The 22,348-nt window shown below is 50.2% G+C and overlaps 9 protein-coding genes across 9 annotated transcripts, besides 7 other annotated features; 2 read left to right on the forward strand and 7 right to left on the reverse strand.

The window, feature by feature from the left end:
- Positions 1-72: 72 nt before the first annotated feature.
- TraAM80_00449 (transferase) lies at positions 73-5,466 on the reverse strand (the record flags this gene model as incomplete). Its single annotated transcript, XM_029377527.1, has 1 exon — positions 73-5,466. One exon carries the CDS (start codon positions 5,464-5,466, stop codon positions 73-75), a length of 5,394 nt encoding a protein of 1,797 aa, XP_029242596.1.
- A 1,425-nt stretch (positions 5,467-6,891) lies between these two features.
- TraAM80_00450 (uncharacterized protein) lies at positions 6,892-7,290 on the reverse strand (the record flags this gene model as incomplete). The annotated part of the gene is made up of 1 exon (XM_029377528.1): positions 6,892-7,290. The coding sequence occupies one exon, from the start codon at positions 7,288-7,290 to the stop codon at positions 6,892-6,894; it is 399 nt and encodes a 132-aa protein (XP_029242597.1).
- Positions 7,291-7,365: 75 nt separating this feature from the next.
- Positions 7,366-7,400: a sequence feature (A-rich).
- Positions 7,401-7,406: 6 nt separating this feature from the next.
- Positions 7,407-7,739, reverse strand: TraAM80_00451 (uncharacterized protein; the record flags this gene model as incomplete). The annotated part of the gene is made up of 1 exon (XM_029377529.1): positions 7,407-7,739. One exon carries the CDS (start codon positions 7,737-7,739, stop codon positions 7,407-7,409), a length of 333 nt encoding a protein of 110 aa, XP_029242598.1.
- Positions 7,740-8,228: 489 nt separating this feature from the next.
- Positions 8,229-8,247: a microsatellite.
- Positions 8,248-8,663: 416 nt separating this feature from the next.
- On the reverse strand, positions 8,664-12,239 carry TraAM80_00452 (spermatogenesis-associated protein 4; the record flags this gene model as incomplete). Its single annotated transcript, XM_029377530.1, has 1 exon — positions 8,664-12,239. One exon carries the CDS (start codon positions 12,237-12,239, stop codon positions 8,664-8,666), a length of 3,576 nt encoding a protein of 1,191 aa, XP_029242599.1.
- Positions 12,240-12,485: 246 nt separating this feature from the next.
- Positions 12,486-12,521: a sequence feature (A-rich).
- A 129-nt stretch (positions 12,522-12,650) lies between these two features.
- Positions 12,651-12,691: a microsatellite.
- A 354-nt stretch (positions 12,692-13,045) lies between these two features.
- TraAM80_00453 (putative methionine aminopeptidase, putative,metallo-peptidase, Clan MG, Family M24) lies at positions 13,046-14,230 on the reverse strand (the record flags this gene model as incomplete). Its single annotated transcript, XM_029377531.1, has 1 exon — positions 13,046-14,230. The coding sequence occupies one exon, from the start codon at positions 14,228-14,230 to the stop codon at positions 13,046-13,048; it is 1,185 nt and encodes a 394-aa protein (XP_029242600.1).
- Positions 14,231-15,075: 845 nt separating this feature from the next.
- TraAM80_00454 (uncharacterized protein) lies at positions 15,076-15,429 on the forward strand (the record flags this gene model as incomplete). Its single annotated transcript, XM_029377532.1, has 1 exon — positions 15,076-15,429. The coding sequence occupies one exon, from the start codon at positions 15,076-15,078 to the stop codon at positions 15,427-15,429; it is 354 nt and encodes a 117-aa protein (XP_029242601.1).
- A 132-nt stretch (positions 15,430-15,561) lies between these two features.
- Positions 15,562-16,017, forward strand: TraAM80_00455 (uncharacterized protein; the record flags this gene model as incomplete). Its single annotated transcript, XM_029377533.1, has 1 exon — positions 15,562-16,017. One exon carries the CDS (start codon positions 15,562-15,564, stop codon positions 16,015-16,017), a length of 456 nt encoding a protein of 151 aa, XP_029242602.1.
- Positions 16,018-16,976: 959 nt separating this feature from the next.
- TraAM80_00456 (putative leucine-rich repeat protein (LRRP)) lies at positions 16,977-19,352 on the reverse strand (the record flags this gene model as incomplete). Its single annotated transcript, XM_029377534.1, has 1 exon — positions 16,977-19,352. One exon carries the CDS (start codon positions 19,350-19,352, stop codon positions 16,977-16,979), a length of 2,376 nt encoding a protein of 791 aa, XP_029242603.1.
- A 352-nt stretch (positions 19,353-19,704) lies between these two features.
- Positions 19,705-19,739: a sequence feature (A-rich).
- A 653-nt stretch (positions 19,740-20,392) lies between these two features.
- Positions 20,393-21,850, reverse strand: TraAM80_00457 (uncharacterized protein; the record flags this gene model as incomplete). The annotated part of the gene is made up of 1 exon (XM_029377535.1): positions 20,393-21,850. One exon carries the CDS (start codon positions 21,848-21,850, stop codon positions 20,393-20,395), a length of 1,458 nt encoding a protein of 485 aa, XP_029242604.1.
- Positions 21,851-21,893: 43 nt separating this feature from the next.
- Positions 21,894-21,934: a microsatellite.
- A 363-nt stretch (positions 21,935-22,297) lies between these two features.
- Positions 22,298-22,314: a microsatellite.
- Positions 22,315-22,348: the final 34 nt, after the last annotated feature.

Genomic DNA, 22,348 nt, shown 5'->3' on the forward strand with positions numbered 1-22,348 from the left:
TGTGTGGGGGGGGGGTTAGGAGAGTGAGAGTTCTTTGCCTTGAAAACTCTTCTGTGACCTCAGCAGAGACGCTCACGACAAGGGCTTCTGAAGTCGCTTTAAGGCCTCAGCCACCCGTCGTTGAAGTTCCTTCGTCGAGGAGCCAATTACCCGTCGTGCAGACGCAGAGGCTTCCCTACTGGAAGCCACCATGGCGAGGGCGGAGCGTACCGCCTCTTCTTCATTGGGGTGAACCTGAAGAATAAAATCCTGCAATGAAGGAGTACCCCCCAATACGCCCTGCTGCGGTGTGCTCGTGGACTCCTCATTCTTGTCGCTTCCGCCTTTCCTGTCCTCATCGTTTTTGTCCTCTACCGACAATGTCTGGCACGGGGGTGAGTGCGTTAACAGTGCATCCCCACTACCCTTTCTTCTGTGTGCGGGGGGAACTGCCAAAGGGGACCCCTCACCCGCGCTCTCGTCGCCCTTGTGACGAAGCGTCAAGGCCACAGCATCGGTCGCACTCATGCGATCGTCGACAAGGGATGCCTCCTCAGGTAAAGAGCGGTACGGAACGAGATCCACAGCGTTCTCTTCCTTGTCATCACTCACTTGACCATCTACAAAGGTGCCTGAAGGCGAAGAGGGTTCGCAACTCACTCTCTTTGCTTCAGTAGAGCATTGACGATCAGCACTCATTTTATTTGCACGCGGCTGACTCCATTTTCGAACCGTGGTGGAATTATCCTCATCGTCGGCAGCGTGGTCATCATGAGAAGCAGCAACGACATTAGCCACAACCTCAGCCGTGTCATCACCGCTGTGGGCGTCCGCGTCATTGTGCGCCTCACCACCTTTGCTCCCACTGCAGCTCCCACCACTTCGAAAGTCGTTGTCTTGATAACCAGTATTAGTCTTGATAAGGTCCGGGTTGGATGCGGGGGACTGGTGCAGCTCACTCGTCGGCGTTGGAACGGATAGCGGTGAAGACTCCTCCACAGCCTCAGAAGGCTCCTGCATTACCTCCTCCACACTGCACCCAACAAAAGGATCAAAGTGATGCTCCTGCACTTGCTCTGTCGACGGCATTGTGGGTTGCGGGGAGGGTGAGCGGGCAAAACGCATCGCCTCTCGCGTCACACTTTTCAACGACTCACTCGCCGCTGAAGCCTGTGCCAATTGCCGTCTTGAAAGAAAAGACAAGGCTGCAACGATGTTCCTGTCATAGTCCGGCCTTGTCGCTGATTCGTGGTTCACACGGTCCTCCAAGACATCAAGAAACGATGCATCCTCGACTCCAAGGCACGTGGCTGGCAGCGGCTGAACGAGGGTAACAGGACTGTGAAGTATAGAACGTGCCCTCTCCACCGAATTGACAGAACTCGACGACAGCTGTTCAAAAGTAAGCGCGTCCCATTCGGGATTCGAGGAGCGCGCCGCGGGACTATCAAAAAGGTTCAAATCCACCTCCACACCGGCACGCATCAGGTAACTCTCAAAGTCCTTCGAGGTGATGTTTAGCGTTGATGCCAGCATAAATGTACAGTTTTCATACTGTGGTGGGGTGTTTACATGTAGTGCGGTGTGACAAACGTGACAGTTCCTGGCAATGAAGGCGCCGCAGGCAGTTTGAAGAGTGACGTGCTCACATGATTCCATAACTACACGATTCGCTGCGCACACAACGATGTCTAAAGGGCCCTTGCACCTACGAATAAAGAGCGTCTTTACCGCCTCGACAAGGTGCACCACCCCATACGAGAGACACTCCAGAACGACATCCACCAACGGGCAGGCCTTGTCACGAGCTGCGCGAAGGTTCAGGGATCCAGGAAGACGAAGAATAGACGCATTGACAAGGTCGTGTAGACGCATAGGCGGTAGTTCGCGACCACGTGTAGGGAATTCATCTCCCTTCCACGCCTTCTGCAAAAATGGCACCACAACCCAATGCTTCTCACGGCGTGAACCATGAGAGGCCGCGTCAAAAAACCTTGAGGGCGGCACACCGGTGGGCGCAAAGTCCACCAGTATCACCTGCTCGCAGTAACTGTCTATGCGCACATCTACGCACTCCTCCATGTCAATCGTGTCGGTGCCGCCCTCAAAACGTCGAAGCACATTCAACGCACATTCATCCTTCTGATGCAGCGCCTGTTCAAGATGCTGCTGGAGAGCCTCGTCGCTGCATCTATCAATGATGGAGACAATAATTTCCTCCTGACGCGGCGCCTCCAATACCAGCGGAAATAGATCCATCTGATAACAATGATCCATAAGGAGAGACTCCGTCACAAACAAGTATGCCTCCACGTGATCACAGTATTCAAACAAGACTTCCTTCGCCATAAGGAAGAGACACAACTCCGAGCAGTGCCTTACGGAGACACTCCCTGAGGAACCCACAATAAACACCGTACAGTGCGAACAGTCTTCTATGATGCAATCCCCGACAGCATCCATGATAAATATGATAGGACAGTTGGAACCATTTCTCTCTGCGGCGATATCACTCGCCTCAATTCCCACGTTTTCCGCATGTCCGGAGTGCTGTGACGAGAGGTGTGATGACACCGTGACAGAAGTGGTGTCATGACCACCGTGAACATGTGCAATTCGGACAGCCTTGCCTGCAGCCTCTGAGAAAAACAAAAACATGTCACTAAGACAATCATTTTCGTGAAGAATGAGAGTACCAAAGGCTACCAATGCATGAGAGTAGGGGTAGTCAAACCCGCCTCGTAGAATGTTACATAATTTGAATGTCCGTGAAGCAAACGGTGCTGAGTCAATAACATCCGCCCCAAGTATCATGGTAGAGACGTGTTTTTGGGGGAGCGAAACTGCCGCAAAATCGGCAGTCAGCCCAGCATACGCCATTGTGTACGGTAATACGGTAACATTATTTCTTGTCAGCAAATTACTGGAGCTATGCGGAAGTGAACATCCGCCAGAGTAAAACTCAACACCGGTGACGTCCTGCATTAACAGATGTGAGCTTGCCACGAAGACAGGGGTACAGTCTGAGACCTTTCCACAGTAGAGGTAGTAGCATGGTCCAAGAAAAAGCTTGCAACGTCGCAGATTAAAAAGTACCACAAAACGAAAATTCAGCAAAATCTCCACAACGCAGTTCTCTAAATCGTAAAGAATAAGCGTGTCCACAGACGATCCATACCCCGTAGGTACCTCATCTCTATAAAGCACGAGATGATCGTCAGTTTTTTTACTGAAGACTAGCGCATGCGCCTCTGTATCTACATGCAGACCTTTGGACTTTACAACGCTCGCCAACATCGCCACATTACAAACTGCTGTTTTTTGAGAAACCTGTACACAAGGATCAACCAACGATTGGTACAAGAAAGACCTTACCGCAGTTTCTTCGTTTTGGTTGTCCTTGAGCTCCTTAAAGCTTTTCTGCAGATTGCTCTCGTCCCAGCGCGAAAACTTCTGGGAGCCCAAGTAAGGCCAGAGAACATGGGTAGGGTCATTGCCACACACCGCTTCATCCTCACGCAAATGTAATTGAAAACGCCGAAGGGCATCCCAGCGAGAAGCAAAAATGGAGTTCCGTAGCAAACGCGACAATAACGGCGTGGTGCCGCAGTTCTTCTTGGCACACTCAATGACCATAAAAATGGGGTACATCAGACAGTGCATCGTCCGGTCCATCCGCGCCGCTTCGTCCATTTCTTCATCACACATGGAGACCTCCTCACTGTTCCTTGTGGGGTTTAAGGAGGTGGAGAACCCAGCAAAAAAAGAATGTGTCAGTAAATCAGTTGCCACAATCTGTGATGATGCTGTGGCGGGGCTCGAGGCGGCGCGCAGACACGTGTTTACAAAATCTTTGGCGGTCGAAATAAATTCATCCGTGTAACCTGCAAGTTGAAAGCGCTGCACGGCGTAGTCGCTTGCGAGCACGTTGCCAAGCAAAGTGGCTGCACTGTCATCATGACCATCATGGTAGTGCGGCGCCAGCGTTTCAACAACTTCCTTCAACGTGGCGGAATGAAACGGTGGGACGCCAAGCAAACAAGAGACCGCCAAAATGCCAATCGCATAAATGTCATCTGACACTTGCGCGCGCATCTCGGTATTCCTTGTACACCCATAGCGCTCAAGTACAGCGCAATGAAAGAGCGGATCCGACGCCCATGGAAGTGTATTATTTTCATGCACCTCTCCACCATGTTTCCAAACAAGTTGTACGAATGGTTGGAGGGCGCTTGCGAGACGTGGGGAAATAAATGAAGCATCGGCTGGAAGCAACGGATTACTCATAATACCACATGCCCCTGTCAACACTGTTCGCCCGTCATCGCTGCAGCAGAGAATATTGCCACTGTGAAGGCATCCATGGACAAGTCCAGCATTATGTAAGACACCGACCTTCTGAACGATGGACTTTATAATTGCCACTAGCTCTGATTGTGAGAAAGGGAGACTGCTGAAGGCAATCGCATCCGAGAGACTCACAGCGCATACATCAATATCAATTACCCCTATCAAACGGCATGCGGAGTCCACATGTACTGAATGCACTCCACGACAAACCACTTTTCGAAGATCCACTCCACTTTGACTCGCCGCTGTGTCATTTTCAAATTCCTCTTCGCTGTTCGCTTGAAATTGTAATTCAAGCTGGCTATCAATCGTCAAGCCGGCCTCTGTGAGAATGCGCTGCATGTTTTGCATGTGCGATGCCAGACGACGCAGTGTATCGAGAGCCATTTGAGGCAGCTCCACCGCCTCATCGCGAAACGGTCTAGCTGTTTCTGAGTAGAAGAGTGAGATAACCTTCACCATCGTTTCGGTAATACTGACAGGCTTCTCCAACTCCACTTCGCTATCCTCGTGATCGGTGCATGCGCCGGCGTAAAAACAGCTCAAAAGCGTCTTGTCAACCAATGTCATCGGTGCAAGCACACTGTCCCACTCCCTGTCATCTTCAATGAATCCAAGCTCTCCAGTGTCACTCGTCACAATGTCTTTCGCCGATTCCTTCTCCTCGACTACTTCTTTTTCCTCTTCCTCTGAGGCTTCCTCCTTCTCTGACGATTCGTGAACATATGTCTCCTCCGTGAGGTGGCCAAGGCGACCCATGTTCCCCGCTGCATCGCACCCATGACGTGCCGCGGGACGCAAGTCCTCACCTACATCAAAAAGCTGGTGATGCATCGGCTCCTCACAAGCAGTATGCGTGGCAGGTTGCGGGCCACATCCCAACACTTCATTCCCATCACCGTCGTCGTTGTCAATATCATCGTTGTCGTCATCAAATACAAAGGACTGAACGTCATGGCCACTGCGGTAGTTCCTCGACCTGGGAAGAGGTAACACGACAGGCCCCAATGGCGTCCGCGAAGGCATCATCTCTGCGTCAGCAGCAGTCGCTGGCGGCGGCATTCCGTTGGCAGTCAGCACTGGCGAGAGAGACCCAACATTACCCCCTTCAGAACTGGAAGGATCATCAAAATCCATTTGACGTTCGTTGCCTTGGGGCACTCCTTCTTCTAACTCTGATTTTGCACTTCACGATTAAATCACAACCAAAAACAAAATAAAAAAGAGGGCAAACAACTATAATGATAAATGCGCCTAGAGACTTGCCTGTTAGAGTCACCCAGATCAGTGGGGACAATCACATGCAACGGCGAAGGCAAAGACAACAGCCGATATGATGCAGCAGCAGCATCAACGATAACAACTCAAAAGGGCTGAAGATAAGTTAGTCATCAGGAAGAAGATTACATATGCCGATAGCACAAACGGCTGGTGGCTTCACCCTCCAACCTCCATCCCATTGTAATGCTGGCACATAGGCATATAAGGAAAGAACCACTCAAAAGAATATATATATCACGATCACCTTTGCTTCGTATACAAAACAGTGTTAAACCTCTACTCCACTCACAACACAAAATTACCTTCGTGTTCACAGTTACTCCTTAACAGCTGCAATTTTCAGACCGCGCCGTAATACCCCGCGTCCTCCCCCCTCCCACCGTCCCCGTTCATTTTAAAATTTTCGCTTTTGCTTCGTTATATTCAGTCCTCACTGCCTTTGTTCATCACTTTTTTCACGGCGTCCAGCTCCCTCAATCTCCCCCTCACTGGTAAACTTAAACGACAATGTGATAAAATAAAATAAAAAATCAGTCATACACATTTTTATGGTTTTCCTTTTGCCCTTTTCGCCCTCAATTCTGTTTCCCGGGTAGGTGAAGCACGAGTTACATGTCAACGCTAATTCCCACACGCGTGAACCTACATGTGCCCTTTAAATAACGTAGTAACACGAGAGAAGAATACACCTGCTCCCTCAAAGCGCCGAGATTTGCGTGCGGAAGTAAATACGCTTTCCTCCCTCACTGTTGTTGCGGCCCACCTTCTGTGTGTGCCACACCGTGCGCAGGCAAATACGCAGAAAAAAAAACACGCTTTACACGTCAAGATGTTGTCTCGCCTCAAATATAAAGGCGTGAATTCCATCGCATAGAAACAAAACCACAACCGGGGAAGGGATGCTTTTCCTCTCTTCCTCGTTCCGCCCCATCCTCCTAGTGCGTGCGTGTGTGCGCGGCCCACGTGTTTCCGGAGAAACTTTCCCTTCAGAAATCCTTCTGCAGCTCCACGTATTCGCCCAGGCAACTCTACCGCGCAGCATTGAGTAGATGTCAAGCACGGAAATACAGATGAAGTACCCTGCTCCAGCCATCCAGAATCCCTCGCAAATTTCTGCGAAAGGCTCCCATCGACAGCAACAACGTGTCAGTGATCATGTCAGGATCCTTCATTGGAATCACAAAATTCATCGCAATCATCTCATTATTAAAGCTTTCCACTTTGTGCATAACCTCCACGCCGTCGCCGCCACGGGCCGCAGAAATGTCAGATCCCTCCGTCCTACAGAAGGCACTGGTGCAAAAAAAAAAAAACGCCTGGGGAAGCAGACAGGCTTGGCGTACAGAAACCGGGCCGCTTCACCAGCAGCGTCGACACCTGCTCCACCAACTCTTTAAAAGCGGTACAAGTGACGGCAACCGAGCAAAAAAAAAAAGCCTTCGCAATAGAAAAATCACGGTTGTTATCGCAGTAGTCATCAACCGAAGTGCACGCACCCTTTACACGGGGCGTGGCCACGTCGGCAATGCTTCTGTCAAGGGTGTCAAGCTGGGATCTAAAGTGCGTTTCAAAGTACGGCACGGCGTGCCACTGCAGGATTCCAGCCCCCCGCGCCACCTGACGACACACCTCGCCAGTAAACGCACTGCTCAAGTACGCCGCGACAAAAAAAAACAACATCCAACAGCGCAATGACACGTCCAACACGATAATACATGCAGGAAAAACACGCTGGGAAGCAGCGTGCGATGCGACACAAACCAAAAATAAAAGTAAACTAAAAAAACAAACGGCATTCAACCAAGACAGTAGAAGATGATGGCATCATCCAAATATGTCAGGCACTTTATATCAAAGTCTTCAAGGTCGGTGTTCACTCTGTCGTAAATGTCGAAAATGTCATGGATGTTGTTAGAAATGGAAGGCGCAACGACGCCACCAACAATCATATACTGAATACCCCGATTCGCTGTGTTGTTATAGTAAAGCGTGGTCATGTGCTTGTCATTGTTGACGGCACTCCTTGTGCCGACGTGCACGGTGTGCGCGCCCAGAATAATAGCCACCGTCGCTCCGGTGGCCCCAAAGGATGGCAATAAAGGCGGAAAAGGACAAGCAATACGGACCATTATAATGTAGTGCCGCACTCGTTGGAAAGCAGCAACTGCGGCAGCAGCTATCGTTGCATATGCAGATGCAGTAGAAAACTGGGAGAATAATGAGCAGCACTATAACAAAAAAAAAGTGCCGCAACGCCAAAATAAACATGATACCTCCAATAGTCCTTAATGCCTTGTCTATTGGAGAGACAGATCACCACATCGTTTTGTGGCAATTGGCCCTGTCCACAGCTCCTCGCAGCTTACCGTAAGAGCATCTACCTGCGTCACAGCAAATGTGAGAGTCAGAAGACATACACAGGCCAGCACGACGTGGATGCCACAACCCGCGGAAGGCCTCATGTTCTGTCATTATCCGCGTACTATGACAATATGGATCCCCCACCCCCCACCCCGTTTATTCCTCCTTATTTTCCATTCACGACATCCTCCCAGAGTTTCACGTCAGTCACTCCCCCCCCCCCACCCCCACCCTTCTTGTCTTAAACCGGTGTTCCTTGTGTGTGTGTGTGTGTGTACGTATGGCGCCGGCGTTTTCATCGCTTCCCTGAGTCGTTTTTCGCTTTTGCTTTCGTTTTCCGGTACCACTCCCTCGCTCATTCCCTCCAAAAGTATTTCGCGGTCCAACATAACCCAAAGAAAAGAGCAAATAATAAGAAACGCAAAGGTAGGTTTGTTCTACTTGATAAACAAAACACAAAGCAAGTAGCAAGAAAAGTTTCACCGCCCTGTAGCGTCAATGTAGAGAGCAAATAAAAGCAAAAAAAAAAACTTTCTTCCCTTAGTAAGGGACGCAAGTGCTTCCCTCGTCCCCAGCACTTGTAGTGATTTGTACATGCATCGAAATAAATAATAAAGAAAATGAAAAATAGACATATAACCACATGATAACCTATAGCTGTGCGGCTAGGCGACCTTCGCATGCGTCCGTCTCTACACCTTATCAAGCCACTGGCACGCCTCGAGCAGACACGTCTCTTTAGACATCGCCTCAGCCGCAGCACCACCATAGCGGTGGTAGAGGGTAAGAAGTACACCTGTAGCCAGTTCCTTCAGTCGCGCTGCGGAGTCGGTCCGCGTAATGCGGCAGACAGAGGCCAATGGATCCATATTCGGTGTTGTTCCCAACAACTGCCTCTTTTTTTTCCGTTGCTCCTCCAACGACAGCCTCCTCGTTAGGCACTGCTGCAACTGTGCTCTTAACAACCTCAGCACCGAAATCCAAAATGCCTTTTCATGACGCTCCAGAAGAGTCGCTGGGTCGACCTCTTCTTCTTCCTCCTCTCTTATCTCTCTCTTTGTCTCCTCATTCTCTGCCACATCGGAGACTTCGTCCCCCGCTCCACTCGCCACCGCGGCAATCACGTTGGTGTCACTCACCGCCAGTGTTCCAGCAGCATCCTCTCGAGCCGTCTCCACTCCCCTCTCCATCTCTTTACCCACCGTGCTCTTCTGGTCGTAGGTTGCCACCAAACTTTTTAATGTGACGTTCAATGCAGACTCCCCCGCATCCCCCTCCACATCGACTGCATCTGGGGGCGCCTTTCCCTCGTCTCCGACATGTTCTGTTGTGCTTGTCGTCGCTGAGGATGCGCCGCCGCTAACGGCGCGAAGGTTCCGCAGGAGCCTCAGACGTTGTGCCTCACGTCGTTGAGGGCTCAAAATCGCGGCCAGGACGACAGAAAAAACCTGTGTGCTGGTCAAAATATCCTCAAACATTAGCGTAGCCTGCACAACACTGAACGTATCCCACGATTGGTTGAGCGGAGAGACAATGTAGGCAGGTTCCACACGTCCGAGCAAAACATGCACAGAGGAGACGGCCTCTTTGAGAGATTCTACAGATCTCAACTGGTGCGGCGGTGAAGACGGGAAGCCAGCTTCGCCTTCCTCATCCAATCCGATTGCGGGAACGCCAGGAAGTCGTAAGGGGACGCCATGTACACGATGCTGGGATAAAAACGTGGAATCCTGCAGGTGGAGCGGTTCCGCCTCGTGTGGTCGAAGCATAAACTCCAACTGTTCCACGGAAAATAGGAACAGTCCACGCACCCACATGGCGGCGACATTACGCTGCTCATCCGGAAGAAGTCGAGCGCCCACAATCTGCAACGCTAAATGTCGTTGCAGCAGGGGAGCCTCAAAAAAGATTTCTAGGCACAACACAGTCGCCTCTTCCACGTCAGTAAGGTGAATTTTCTGTCTAATGGCATCCGCCACAGATAGCCTCCTCTCCTCATTGGTGGAGGCTGGGGCCTTCAACTCCGCATGATCCATCGTCTCCGACGCCTCTGCAAAAACATACAAGATCTTGCGGAAGGTGATAGTAAGAAGCTCTAATAGCAACAGCCGCATTTCCCACGCCTCCGCAGCACGTTGAAGAAAACCTCCAAAGGTGCCCCGTTGCTTCACGTCGTTCAGGACAAGCAGCAGTGGATCCATGGCCAAATCCCACCGATCCCATGCGAGAAATTGTATCAGCATCGCCAATCCAATAGAGCGCTGCTGCATGGAGGAGGACCCAAGAGAGGCAAGAACCCCACCCGCACACAATTCCACTGGTGTTGAAGGAGAAGCAACGGGGGACACGGAAGCCACCAACGCCTTCAACGTTATTGCCGCGTCGTGCTGAACCTCTGCCTTTGCAGCTGTTGGCACCTCATGTTCAATGTCATTCGTATTCAGCGGAACCCGTGCAAGGCGTAGCACATGAAACAAAAACAGCTTGTATTGCGTCTCTTTAGATACGGAATTTCGCGAGTTTGCGGATTCACGCCCAACAAAAGCTGTTTTTAGAGGTCCTGCTAGGAGCGACGTCAATTGCAGCGCTGCGTTCCACTCGACTTTCTCTGACGGCTGCAGCTGCGGTTGTTCCCTATCTTCATCTGGAGTTACCACGGATTTCCTCTTCTCGCGTGCAGCACTATCACCGCAAATATGCGCCACAACAACACGCGCTAGCGCTTCTAAAATTGCCACACTTGAAGCACAAAAAAATCGAGACGCAGTGGGAACAAAATAGTTCATCAATAGTGAACACGCTAGCTGTGGTGATACGGCATTTACGGCCTCTCCAATGCTGCAAAGCCACAAAAACGCCGATGTAACATTGAAAACCCGTTCATTTGATAATACGATCTGCTGCGGTGCATGCGTCTCTTCTGTCACTGGGTGGAAGGTATCCGGCACGCTCATGCTGTGTGTGAAGGGGCAAACATCATGCGTCAGAGTAGAGCCCGCATCGGAGCTTCCCTTCTGCGATACGCGCACTTCCGGCGACGCTGATACATGCAGCAGTGGAGTACGCACTGTGTCGGGAGTAAAGATAAAGCGTAAGGCCCGTAAAATATACATGTACTCCGTTGGACGTATGCACAAGGTTGATACAATACCATTGCTTGCGTTTAACAAGGTCGACCAACACGCCACAACGGCCGAAAAGGGCATCTCCTCACGACGACCCACAAAAAAGCTCAAAAGGTCTTCTTCCTCATTCCCAGTGTTTAGTTCAGCAAGAAATTCCGTGAAACCATTGGACTCTAGTGTCGCGCCCAGCATCTTTGAGAACCCTAAACGAAGATTATTTCCACATGCATCAAGCAGTTTTACAACCGCCGCATTCCGCGATTCCTCACTGGAGTCTGTTACATTATTAGTGTCATAAGCTTCCCGCTGCTGCAGCGCACTCAGAAGCTGTTTGTTCAACATATTCAACTCTACCACAGACACCCGGTCCGCAGAGACTCCATGGTCACACGGGGACCCTTTGACGCTTGTTCCAGCCTTTCCAGCTTTTTTTTCAAGCGTCGCAAGTCGTTTGTGGTTTACCGGGGCAAAGCGTTGAGGTTCCGCGAACCGGTATGCCTTATGAAGCATCTTGTGCTCGCTCAACAATTTCTCATTACACTTCAGAATCCGCAGCTCATCCGCAGGAACAGCAGCGACGAGTACCGCATTCCGTGCATCACTATTGGTTACATGTAAGAGCGAAGCTGCCGTCGGCCGTGCAAACCCGGGCTGTTGTATCCCTTTACCAAGCGTAATTTCATCGTTTTCTATAAATTGCAACGATATAGGTTTAGGCTCCAGAGTTGTCGCCACCGAATGAGTTGTGGCAGCACGTGCGGCGTCTATTGCTCTCAAAAGTAGCATCTTGTTCTTTTCATTCCTCTCCGTCAGACGCGGTGGCGCCGGTCGATTACAGAAGAACTCATAAAAACAGTCCAGCACCATCAGGGCCACATCCGGCTTCCCTTGAATGGTTGCCTCCGCCATCTCTGCCGTCACACTGGTGCAACCAAGCCGCTTCAATTCCCCCAGCAGTACTTTCCAATTGCGTCGCTTGCACTCCGTGGAACACCCAGGCACGTAGCTGTGCATCGCAATACGTCGGTCATAACGACTGGCAATCTCGGCAAGCGTGAAACCGTTCGAAAGGTCCTGCCGTGGGTGTCGGACCTGATAAGATAGGTCAAGCGACTGAAGCCACTTGATGATTTCACGCTGCATACCTCCCCGTTTTAGCTGAATGCACTTCAACGTTTTACGTTTCCAGTCCTTTTTTTTTCCTTCTTCGTATTGCCTCTTTTTTTTTTGTGTGTATTCCTCTGTTTCCTACTTCTCCCCCTGCCAATTGTCCAGTTTCGCACCCCCGACTGCCTACAGCACGAGGGATTATCTACCGTCCCCAATGTGACTCTCGCCTGTGGACACACCTGAACACATGTACGTTTTCGTTCATTGTTGTTATTCACGCAAATCCAAAAAATAAAATCAAAACAAAAACAAAAAGGGCAAACATTTTGAAATGATCAACACCATTGCCTTTTACAGGGCAGGGAAGCGACTACGCATCTGCGTTGCACAAACACAAACACGAGTACGGTACCCCACTTCGTCTCATGGGAGAGTTATTGGCCGTTCTTCTGTTTATTTTTCTTTTCTTTCTTTTTTTTTTTTTTGGGTGGGGGTGGGGGATTTTATTTCTTTCTTGATAGCTGCTGTGGTTAAGAGTGACTCAACCTTTTACGTATGCCGCCCCCTCCTCTCAGGGAGCCCTTCCCTCCTTTAAAATATCCAGCCAACATCCATGTCCTGACAACACTGACATGCCTTGTTCCCTCCTCCGCATTCCACGCATATATACAAGCGAGAAATAGATAACACAAAAGGAAAACCAATACAGCAGAGGCATGCATGCACACATTCAGATATGCATACAATACCCAACGGAGCCTCCATCCATAGAATCTGTCATATATGTATGCATATATGCATCGGTGTATGTGTGTGTACCGACCAACTCATAAGGTGCCTCATGTTGACTTCGCTACAACATGGCTGGGGAATGGAAGGGGTATATTCCACCCCTCGAGTTGTTTCTGGTACGTGGGAATACCATCAGTCCAGTCGGTAAGGAGCTCTACGCCGTCGTAGGTGACAACCATCGTATGCTCAAACTGTGCACTGCGCTTTCCGTCTCGTGTAGCACTTGTCCAGTTGTCTGGCCATGTCACATCCTGCCAAGTGCCCAAATTAATCATAGGCTCAATGGTAAAAACATGACCAGGACGCATCATTCCAAGGCTCTTGTTATTTGCATAGTGGCATATTGTAGGAGCTGTATGAAATAGATGCCCAACACCGTGACCTGTGTATGTGCGTACTACGGAGCATCCATACTGAACAGCACGGGCTTCAATAGCATCGCCCACGTGTTTATACAGTGCCTCCGGCTTCACCACGCCAATGCCAGCACACAAGCATTCATATGTGCAATGAACGAGGCGCACACTATCGGAGTCTGGTTTACCCACAAAGACAGTTTCATTCAAATCCCCGTGAAACCCGTTAAGGAAACTTGAGACGTCAATGTTCACGATATCGCCCTCCTGCAGCTCCCGCGAATCAGGGATGCCGTGACAGATCACCTCATTGATAGAGGTGCACACGGACTTGGGAAAGTTATAGTAATTTAGCGGGGAGGGGTACATGTTCCGCTCAATAGTGGCCTCATGAACAATACGATCAATCTCGTCTGTCGCCACGCCCGGACGCACAGCCGCTGTGGCAATATCAAGCACTTCGCGTGAGAGACGACACACCGTTTTTACCCGCTGAATCTCCGTCGTCTCTCTAGTTTCGTCGTGCAGACTTTGAAGATTGTACACCTTCACCTTCGAACCTCTTTCTTTTTCCTCCGCGGGGGAGACGCCGTCCCTGCGATCCGCGTAATCGGGCCGAGAAATGTGAGAGGGCACCGCACGACGTGGTGTTATTCTGCCAGGACGCAAACTCCCTGTAAAGTTGAACGCATTCAACGCCGCCTCCGTCATGGTGGGAATCGTAGGTAGCACCGACTGAGTGTGCTTCGGCTTGTGATCGGCCCAGTGGTCCTTGAAACAAGTCTGCGTGCAGAAATAACTAGGCGGAAGGTCCAACTTCTTGCACGTCGGGCACTGCATCGCGGCCTCCGACAGTCCACAACCCTCACATGGCATTTTCCTTGATCACCCTCCTAGTCTCAATCTGTTCCACCCCCTTTACTCTCTCTTTCTCTCACTCACACACAGAGAAGCCTCGTTACTTCTGGCAGTTGTCACAACCCTATCGTTAAAACCAAGAAGAGGGAGAGCAGCAAAAAAATAAAAATAATAATAATCTTTGGCGCCCAATTCACATTCACCGTACTCTAAAACAGACAAATGTACATGCGCACTTCATACATGCAAACATATATGTATATTTCAATGTGGCATGTATGGGCCAGTCCCTGATAAAGCCGTGAGCCGCCTTGACATGGTGCTGGGGTTAAGCACCTCGCAAAGAGGGAAATCAAAATCCAGAAATTAGTCCATTTGACCTGCTGTTGGCTTGCAGCGACGGTACTCGGGCCTTGCGTGGCGCCGTGTTGAGGAGGCCCGGGACGAAGGAGGTAGATTTCCCGTCCAACAGATGCACGTTCCAACGTGTGGCAGCATCTCTCGTACTGAAGACCCAATTTCAATCAAATACAATGCTCGTACTGTTCAAACACATATACACCTCCAGCTGGACTCGCATACCTGTTTGCAAAGTCCATACAGACCGTCCCCTGCCCGGCATTCCGAACGCACTGCAACCGAGAGGGATTCTCACTTTCGGTGTTACCGCCGACCCAGAGCATCCCGAATGGACCTATTGCGCGCGGGTGTGTCACGCCGCGAAGACGGTACGACGCGTGAAGGCGAAACAAGTTACTGCAAAGATCCATCCGCTCCCGGTTCATGTAGTCAGCGGCAGGCGCTTCTGACAGCCGATCCAAAAATCAGAACAGAGCTCCGCCACTACGGTGGAGCCCCGATATATGGGGGCGGCGCGCTCGAGGTGCGGGAAACAGAGCACGCTGTGGCGGCTCCCACAGTATACGCGGAATGCGCACCCGGCGACAACCGTAGTGCCACTGGAGGATCAATATGTCCCTTGCCGACACAGAAAGGCAGAGAACGTGGAAGGGCTCCTCCCCGGCAACCCGTGTGGAAAGACATATGCTTTGCAGGACGCACTCCACAAGCCTGTGGCCACTGCGCTCAGCCCCATATGCTGCCCCAAAACTCCTCCCCCACCAAGGGCGCCCCCGCTCCCATCTCCGTACGACATGCGGGACACGGCGCAAGCCCCGCCAGGGATTGTTTACTCACGTCCAACGGCAACACCCTAAAAAACAAAGTAATGATAGCCGCGAAAAGGACGCAGAGGAACCCGCCTCCAGAGCTTTCTCGGTACGAGATGCGGCGCCTGCGCTGTCCCACTACCATTGCCGCTAGGCAGCTTACTCGGCGCCCATGCTGGCATGTTTCACGACAAGGGAAGCTCCAGGCACAAAAGCACGCCGAGGTTTCGTAGCAGCCTGAGTCAGAAGGCGCCGGAGCACGCCCTTTCGAGTGCATCTCTTGCGGCTCACCGAGACAAATTTGGCTTTGGGGAGATTGGAGGCGCCGAGCGTTACTTTAGTCATCCGCTGGCTCGGTTCCTTTGTGGCGTGCTCGGTCACCCAAAACCTGGTTTGCCCACCGCCTGCAACGATATGGACGGCGGCAGCAATCCGTTGGAGGCGGGAGCGCCTTTAGTTTGTTGTTTTCATAGTTTATATCGCTTCTGTTTCAGTCTGGAACTGTGCTGTGACACGGTGGAATGCCCCAAGAAACACAGATCTTCATTTCTTTGCTTTAACCACATCTTGGACGAGAAAGCGAAACGGGCAAGAACGCTCGAATTCAACCTCGACTTTCACATCGAAAGGCGATAATGCCATTGTTCCAATCCCCTGATAAGGCTGGTGCAGCTACTCATGCAGACGCAAAACAGTTGCAATGGGAAGAGCGGAAAAAAAAAAAAATAGCAGCATAAGAGAGACAAAGTGCTACCAGATCAACGCCCAAAAAAAAAAAAAATGTGCTCACGTCCCACGCCATAGAAAAGAGGGCGGTAACGTGGGTGGTTTTGCTCAACGGGTGTCAATAAGTCAACAGCCAGCAGCGGCAACAAAAAGAAAAAATAAATGAAGGCATCACCATGTAGAACTACAGCAGACAAGAACAAAAAAAAAAGAAGAGAGAAAGGAGTGAGAGGCAGAAGTATCCCTCCCATACAACAGCAAAAAAACAAAAAAAAATGGTAGAAGGGGGAAAAAAAAAAACGAATATACGCAAATTAGCTTCATAGCCGCACAAGAACAGAGATGTGTACGCTCTGAAAAACATCTGTGACCCATCATTTCCACACACCCGCACAGGTCTTCCATGCATTCGTCCACTTTTCACAATTCAATATTTCGTTCATGTATTTTATTTACATGCAGCGTGTAGTGGCTGGGCTTTCCACCCCCCACCCCTTCTTTTTTAAAACATTTTATTACGTCTAGTACTTTCCATTCTCTGCCTCTTTTCTTCCTCGCCCGGTGTTACACTTGCCAATGTACGCCCCTGTAAGCGTCATCTCACTTTCCCTGTAATTTCTCCTTGCCCTCAGTCCCTTTATATATTTCGCTGCTCCTCGCTCGGCCGCAGCTGGGTTGTCTGTGACATGCCTTTCTGCACACAAGCGCAGTTTTATCCCACGTCAACGTGTGCGCGCACACACGCATAAATGATACACACAGAAAAACAAGGATGGGTGCTCGGATACACCAAAAAAAAAAAAAATGTAGTCTAGATACAAATACACGTGTGTCTATATATACACATGTACCTCCGCTCTCCTTTTCTGTTATTCAATAAAAAGCGATTTATCATTACCCCCCACAACCTTAACTGCCAACAATTCCCCGGCCTTGGAAGTGCGTTTACCGCCAACTCGCAGGCACTCCTTGTCTGAAGCTACACGAGCCGTGCTTGCCCGTGATCGTACAACAGACCGCACTAGTTCCTCGCGCCAAGCATCCTCTTCTGCCTCGTCTGTCTTGCTATCGTGTATCTGTCTAGTGGTTATTGTACCACAAAGTTCTGTTGCTTCTGGCACAACTGTCACCTGCTCCTTCTGGGAAAACTGAAGTAACCCGGTACCACTGCTCACTGATGTTATTCGGGTAGAAGGAGTGTGTGAAAAGGCTGACGAGTCCGTGCTGTCATGGTCCACATGGCAATACACAGCACTCTCACTGCCCAAGTACTTAGACCAACGCTGCATAGCGGATCCCCTGAAATCCATGCGGCGAAGCAAGTTTTGTTTGTACATATCCCACTCATCTTCGGCTTCATCAAAGAGTGGGGTCTCAATATTCTCCTCCATACCTGCAAGCAACAAGGGTGAGACTCCTGAATTCCCATCCGATAATCGTCCATTTTCCTCTTTTCCTGTTCCTTTGGTGGGTACTTCTGCTTGTATTGAAGCGGAAGACGGAAAATTTAGGCTAGAAGAGTTGTAACCACAGCCGATGCTACTACCTGTACTGGTACCGCTCTGGTTACTACAACTGTTACCACTAGTAACGCGAGAACTTGTTTTTGTTGCCGTTGATAATGGAGGAAGTCGACTGCGAAGACGAACGACACCATTCACTAATACACGATCCGTTCGCAAGGATGCTGCAGGAGGTGCTGGAGTGATTTGACCACCACCACCTCCAGCTGGAGGCCGTCGACATGCAGAACCGAGGCCATAATTGGGGGCCGCCAATGAGCGACCGATGGTGTGGGAGGAGCTGTGCGGCCGCTGAGACTTCTGTGAGCTCACCAAGGCGGAGCACCGAGGTCGCGCTTCCCCACAAGAAGTTTGTGGTCGCGAGTACATGCCTCGTGTGGCCTCTGCGATAGCCGCCTCCAGCTCGTCAAACCCACATTCCCGTATGCATTGCTGAAGAAACATATACTCGTCAGAGAGAGTCACGTTTAATGGGTCAACATGCACCGAAGTTCGCTCTGTTTTTCCGGCGCCCTTAGAAACAGAAGGAGCCTCCTTGGCCTCCAAGTCCGCAGTCAGGTTAACGGCAACGTCGTCCAAGTACTGAAGGTTAGGCATAAGGGATCGCACAGCGTCACGAAAAGAACTTGTAGTGAATGGATTTGCTTCAGCCGACTTCGACAACGGCGATGTGAAGGAGCTTATAGCCACAGGATTTCCCTGCAAGGTTAGGTATTTTACATTTCGTAGAAGTGGAAGGGAATGCATTAATGAAGAAGCATCCCGAATATCATTTCCTTCCAGGTCCACCACTTCTAGCGTCTCACTCAAATCCAAGAGGGGCATGACGTCATGCACAGAGTTAAACGGAGCATACAACTCTTCTAAAACAGGGGCACATACTCCAATGCCGCTCAGGGATTCCAGCTGAGAACTAGCAATCCAAAGTCGTTTCAGTCTCAGAAACTTTGTTCCAAGCAGTCTAATCTGCGGTATATAGGAATTATTCAATTTAAGTGACTGAAGGTGTGGCATTCTATCGCCCATCGTCTCCACCCCAGTTAAAACCTTTGTATTCAGACGAAACTCAGCACTGGATGCCAAAGTAGGATCTTCCCCTCCAATCCATTCCCGCAGTAAGCCATTCGTAATTACTTGACCAAATGGGCTGCTTTCCTCTTCCTTTTCTCCCTCCGGACTTTTCACGCCACACTCTGCCGAATTCGCCTCCACCTCGCGCATAGTGCCGATGCTTTGTAGTGGGGCAAACCTGGAAGTAAAAAGGACGGAATAATTTCCCTGCGTGGGACCTAGTTGGGCGCCCTCCGTCTGAGAAAGAATCTCCCGGCACTCATTGCCTGTGAAGGGAATAAGCGGCTGTGATATGTGCAATGTACCCTCGTCAGGTTTGCCTATTCCAGCTAAGGAACTTTCTTTCGAATTGTATGTGATGGGAACTGACGGAGATGAGCCAATCAAACCCATACCCTTGTTGGACCGCGTCGCAGAAGAAGCTGTGCGCTTCCACCGCCGGCACCTACAGTGTCGCTTCAACGGAGAAAGTTTGTGACCAATACGTGTTTTGTAGCCCCCAGTTTCCGCATAAGTGGACTCCTCCTGTCGCGCAGTTTCCTGCGACTGTTTTCTGTTTGGCCAAGTAGTCGCCGGTATATGGGTGTTTTGCATCTGCCTAAGTCCTTCCCTCCTACCAGCATCGCTAACACCACCACCGGCAACAACCATTCGTTCCTTATTTTGTGGTGTTGTTGTTTTTGCTTATTAGCTAGAAATCTCCTCGCAGCCCTGCGACCCTCGCAGCAAGTACAAAAAACAACTACCAAGATTTGAGAATAGGAGGAAAAGGAAAGCCACCTCGTTGAGAATATGGTGCCAACCCCAAGACCAGCCCTTGCAGGGACTCTCCAGACACCTTCATCCACCTCAGCAAAAAAAAAAAAACAAGACGTACGCAGTGTGTATGAGGAAACAGAAAAGTGAAAAAGGCGCAGGCGCATACGCTCCGAGTCCCTTAACGGATACACTCATACATGTCCTTTTCAGAGAAGTCGCCAGGAGCGAGTGAAGCAATTAAAGGAGTAAAGCAAAGAAAAAAAAAGGAAGACAAACAAACCGTCAAACACGCGATTCCTTTGCTCCTCTTCCAGTGTGTGTTTGGACGGTTTGTTGCAACCTTATTTGTGCCTTCACAGACTTTCAACCTTCTTACCTCATAAATCCTCCTCCCTCTGCTTCATTATAAGAAATACATCTCCGTGCGTACATATACAGAACTGCGTGTCAACTAACATTGCTTTACATAAATGGAAACAAATGATTCCTCGACTGCCCCCTGCTGCGGTGACGACGGTGAGCGCGCGGGACCAAAACAGCGGAACCACAAATCCAAAGTCGGGGATAACGTGAGAAAGAGGAGTTCAAGCCAGATCCGCAATAAACATTCACCCAGCCCCGTCGCGCACACAAAAATGGCGCGGGGGGGGGAGCAAATGCGGACAAAAAAACCAAACAGATAAATGAATTTTTTAAAAAAAAACAGCGCAGACAAAGCGACACACACGAACAGTGACCAAAAAAGAAGCTTCTTGCACTCCTTCCAAAACGAAAAGAAAAAGGAAAAACGTACCCTCTCTTTCGTGTTCCCCCGCCCCCCCACGTGTCGCAGTCTTTTCTCACATGTACTCTGTTGTTTTTCGCGTTCTCGACCAGGTTTTTTCAGTTTTGTTTTTTTCCATATTACATCAGCCGGGGGGTAAAAAAAAAAACTATTCTGCTTTGCTCTCCTCCTCGCCATTCCTGGCGGGGAGAAACACCCCCTCCCCGCTGACAATCTCAACGGACTGCGGTACATACCGTTTAAATAATTTGCGGATTCTTTTCTTCGTTGCCTCCATCTCCCTCTCCATCCTTGACTTGGCCGCATCGCGCAAGATATTCTCGCGTTCGATGTGTTCCGAGATTAAATTATACGGCGGCGGCGGTGGTGGTGATCCTGAGGGGGGGGCCTCACTCTGTTCCAGCATCATAAAGGGGTTATGCACCTGGCGTTGGAACTTATAGCGTGCCCAGTACATTTGTATCGTCCGTGCCGCGTTGTTGAATAAATTGAACTGCCACACAATATCTTCTTCAATTTGTGCCAACTTGGCATTCGCGTACGCCTTATTCTTGCGTGCCGCACGATTATCAGCGGCAATGTGAGCCTCACGCATCTGTCGGAGGGTTTTGAACACACGAAAGGAACGTTGAATGATGCGAACCCTATCGTTGAAGTAGTCCGAGGTCACCTTTCGCGTCGTTTTTTTCCACACATCCCACTTTGACTTTACCATCCGCTGAATCATTCCCGCATTGTGGTCAAAGTCATTCAAGCGCAGACCATCACGTTTCCACTGAAGGCGGTCTTGAACCTCAGGCTGAGAAAGCATTAATGCATGCCTTGCCTCACGTTCTCGCATAGCATCGTTAATGACCTTTGCCTCCTCCACAGTGGGTGGTTCAGGTCCCTTTCGATTCTTCCTGAACTGAATGGATGTGGAACGGCCCTTGGATGAGGATGGCACGAGATTTTTCACTGCTGCTTTGGATTCCGCCATATTATTCGGATCTGCGCGGGGGCGCCACGGAAAGTACACCTTCTTGCGGATCCGCAATGGGAAAGGCAATGGCTCACGTGGCGACTCCTCCGGGTCCATAAAGGCACACTTTCGCCGACTGCAGTACCATCGGTATACACGCTGAACTTTTGTGACCGCATTCTCAAAACGCTTGCGTTGCCACGTCATCATAACTCCGTAATCAGCAAGTCGCTGCTCCACCATTGACTTAGCACGACTCAACACCCACTCGTCCAGAAGTCTCTGCAAGGAGCGACGTCGCCAGATGGCGCGCAGACGTCGCCACCAGCACTGAATCATGATGGCGCGTCTAGTGCGTACATGAAAATAGTTACGTTCATTGCGAAGTCGACGGCGAGTAATGACACCACGCCACATGCGTGATACTTGACTCTGCGCCCAATGTTCCCGTGGGCCTGCGAGCGACAAATCGTTGCGGTACTTTATGCCGGGGCGAGGCGGGGGCCTGTAGCGCCCCACCAACATAGATGGCGGTACAGGCGGACAGTAGAGCGTGCGCATTGGAAACATAGCATTGTCAAACATGCCGTTAAGCACCGAGTGCGGCACCAAGACATCCGACGCCAGAGCTGTCTTCGTCAACATTGTTTCGCTCTGCTATGGCTATTGTTGTCCTTGTGTGCCTCTGTTTCTTTTTGTAATGATTTCCTTGTTTTTGTTTTTGTTTTTTCTCAAACTATGGAGTTGTGTTTTCACTGAGGCTATTTATGCCCCTCCTTCCACCTTCGGAGTTAACAACAATAATTCTTCCCCCTTCCCGTGGTTCCTACCCGCCGCACACATGAAGGTGAAGAATCAAAGCATAATAATAATAATAAAGGAAAGCAAATAGAATACGTGCAAAGCCGCTCACTTCTCTCCTTCTCTCTCGTCTAGACTATATATCCATACATTGTTTCTCTTCCAATGCCGGCGCATGTGTGTATTTGTGTGCATAACCAACAGGGCTTCAAGTGCAGGGCGCCACGCGGCAGTGTGTGCACCACTGAGGGAGAAGGCGAGGAACGGAGGCTGAGCGAACACAACACACTAAATAATAATAATAATAAATAGACGGCACTCACCCTCTCCCGCTTTTATTGC

The sequence above is a fragment of the Trypanosoma rangeli genome (assembly GCF_003719475.1).
Source record: "Trypanosoma rangeli strain AM80 chromosome Unknown Tra_15.4_contig_00008, whole genome shotgun sequence".
In the NCBI taxonomy this organism is placed as follows: Eukaryota; Euglenozoa; class Kinetoplastea; order Trypanosomatida; family Trypanosomatidae; genus Trypanosoma; species Trypanosoma rangeli.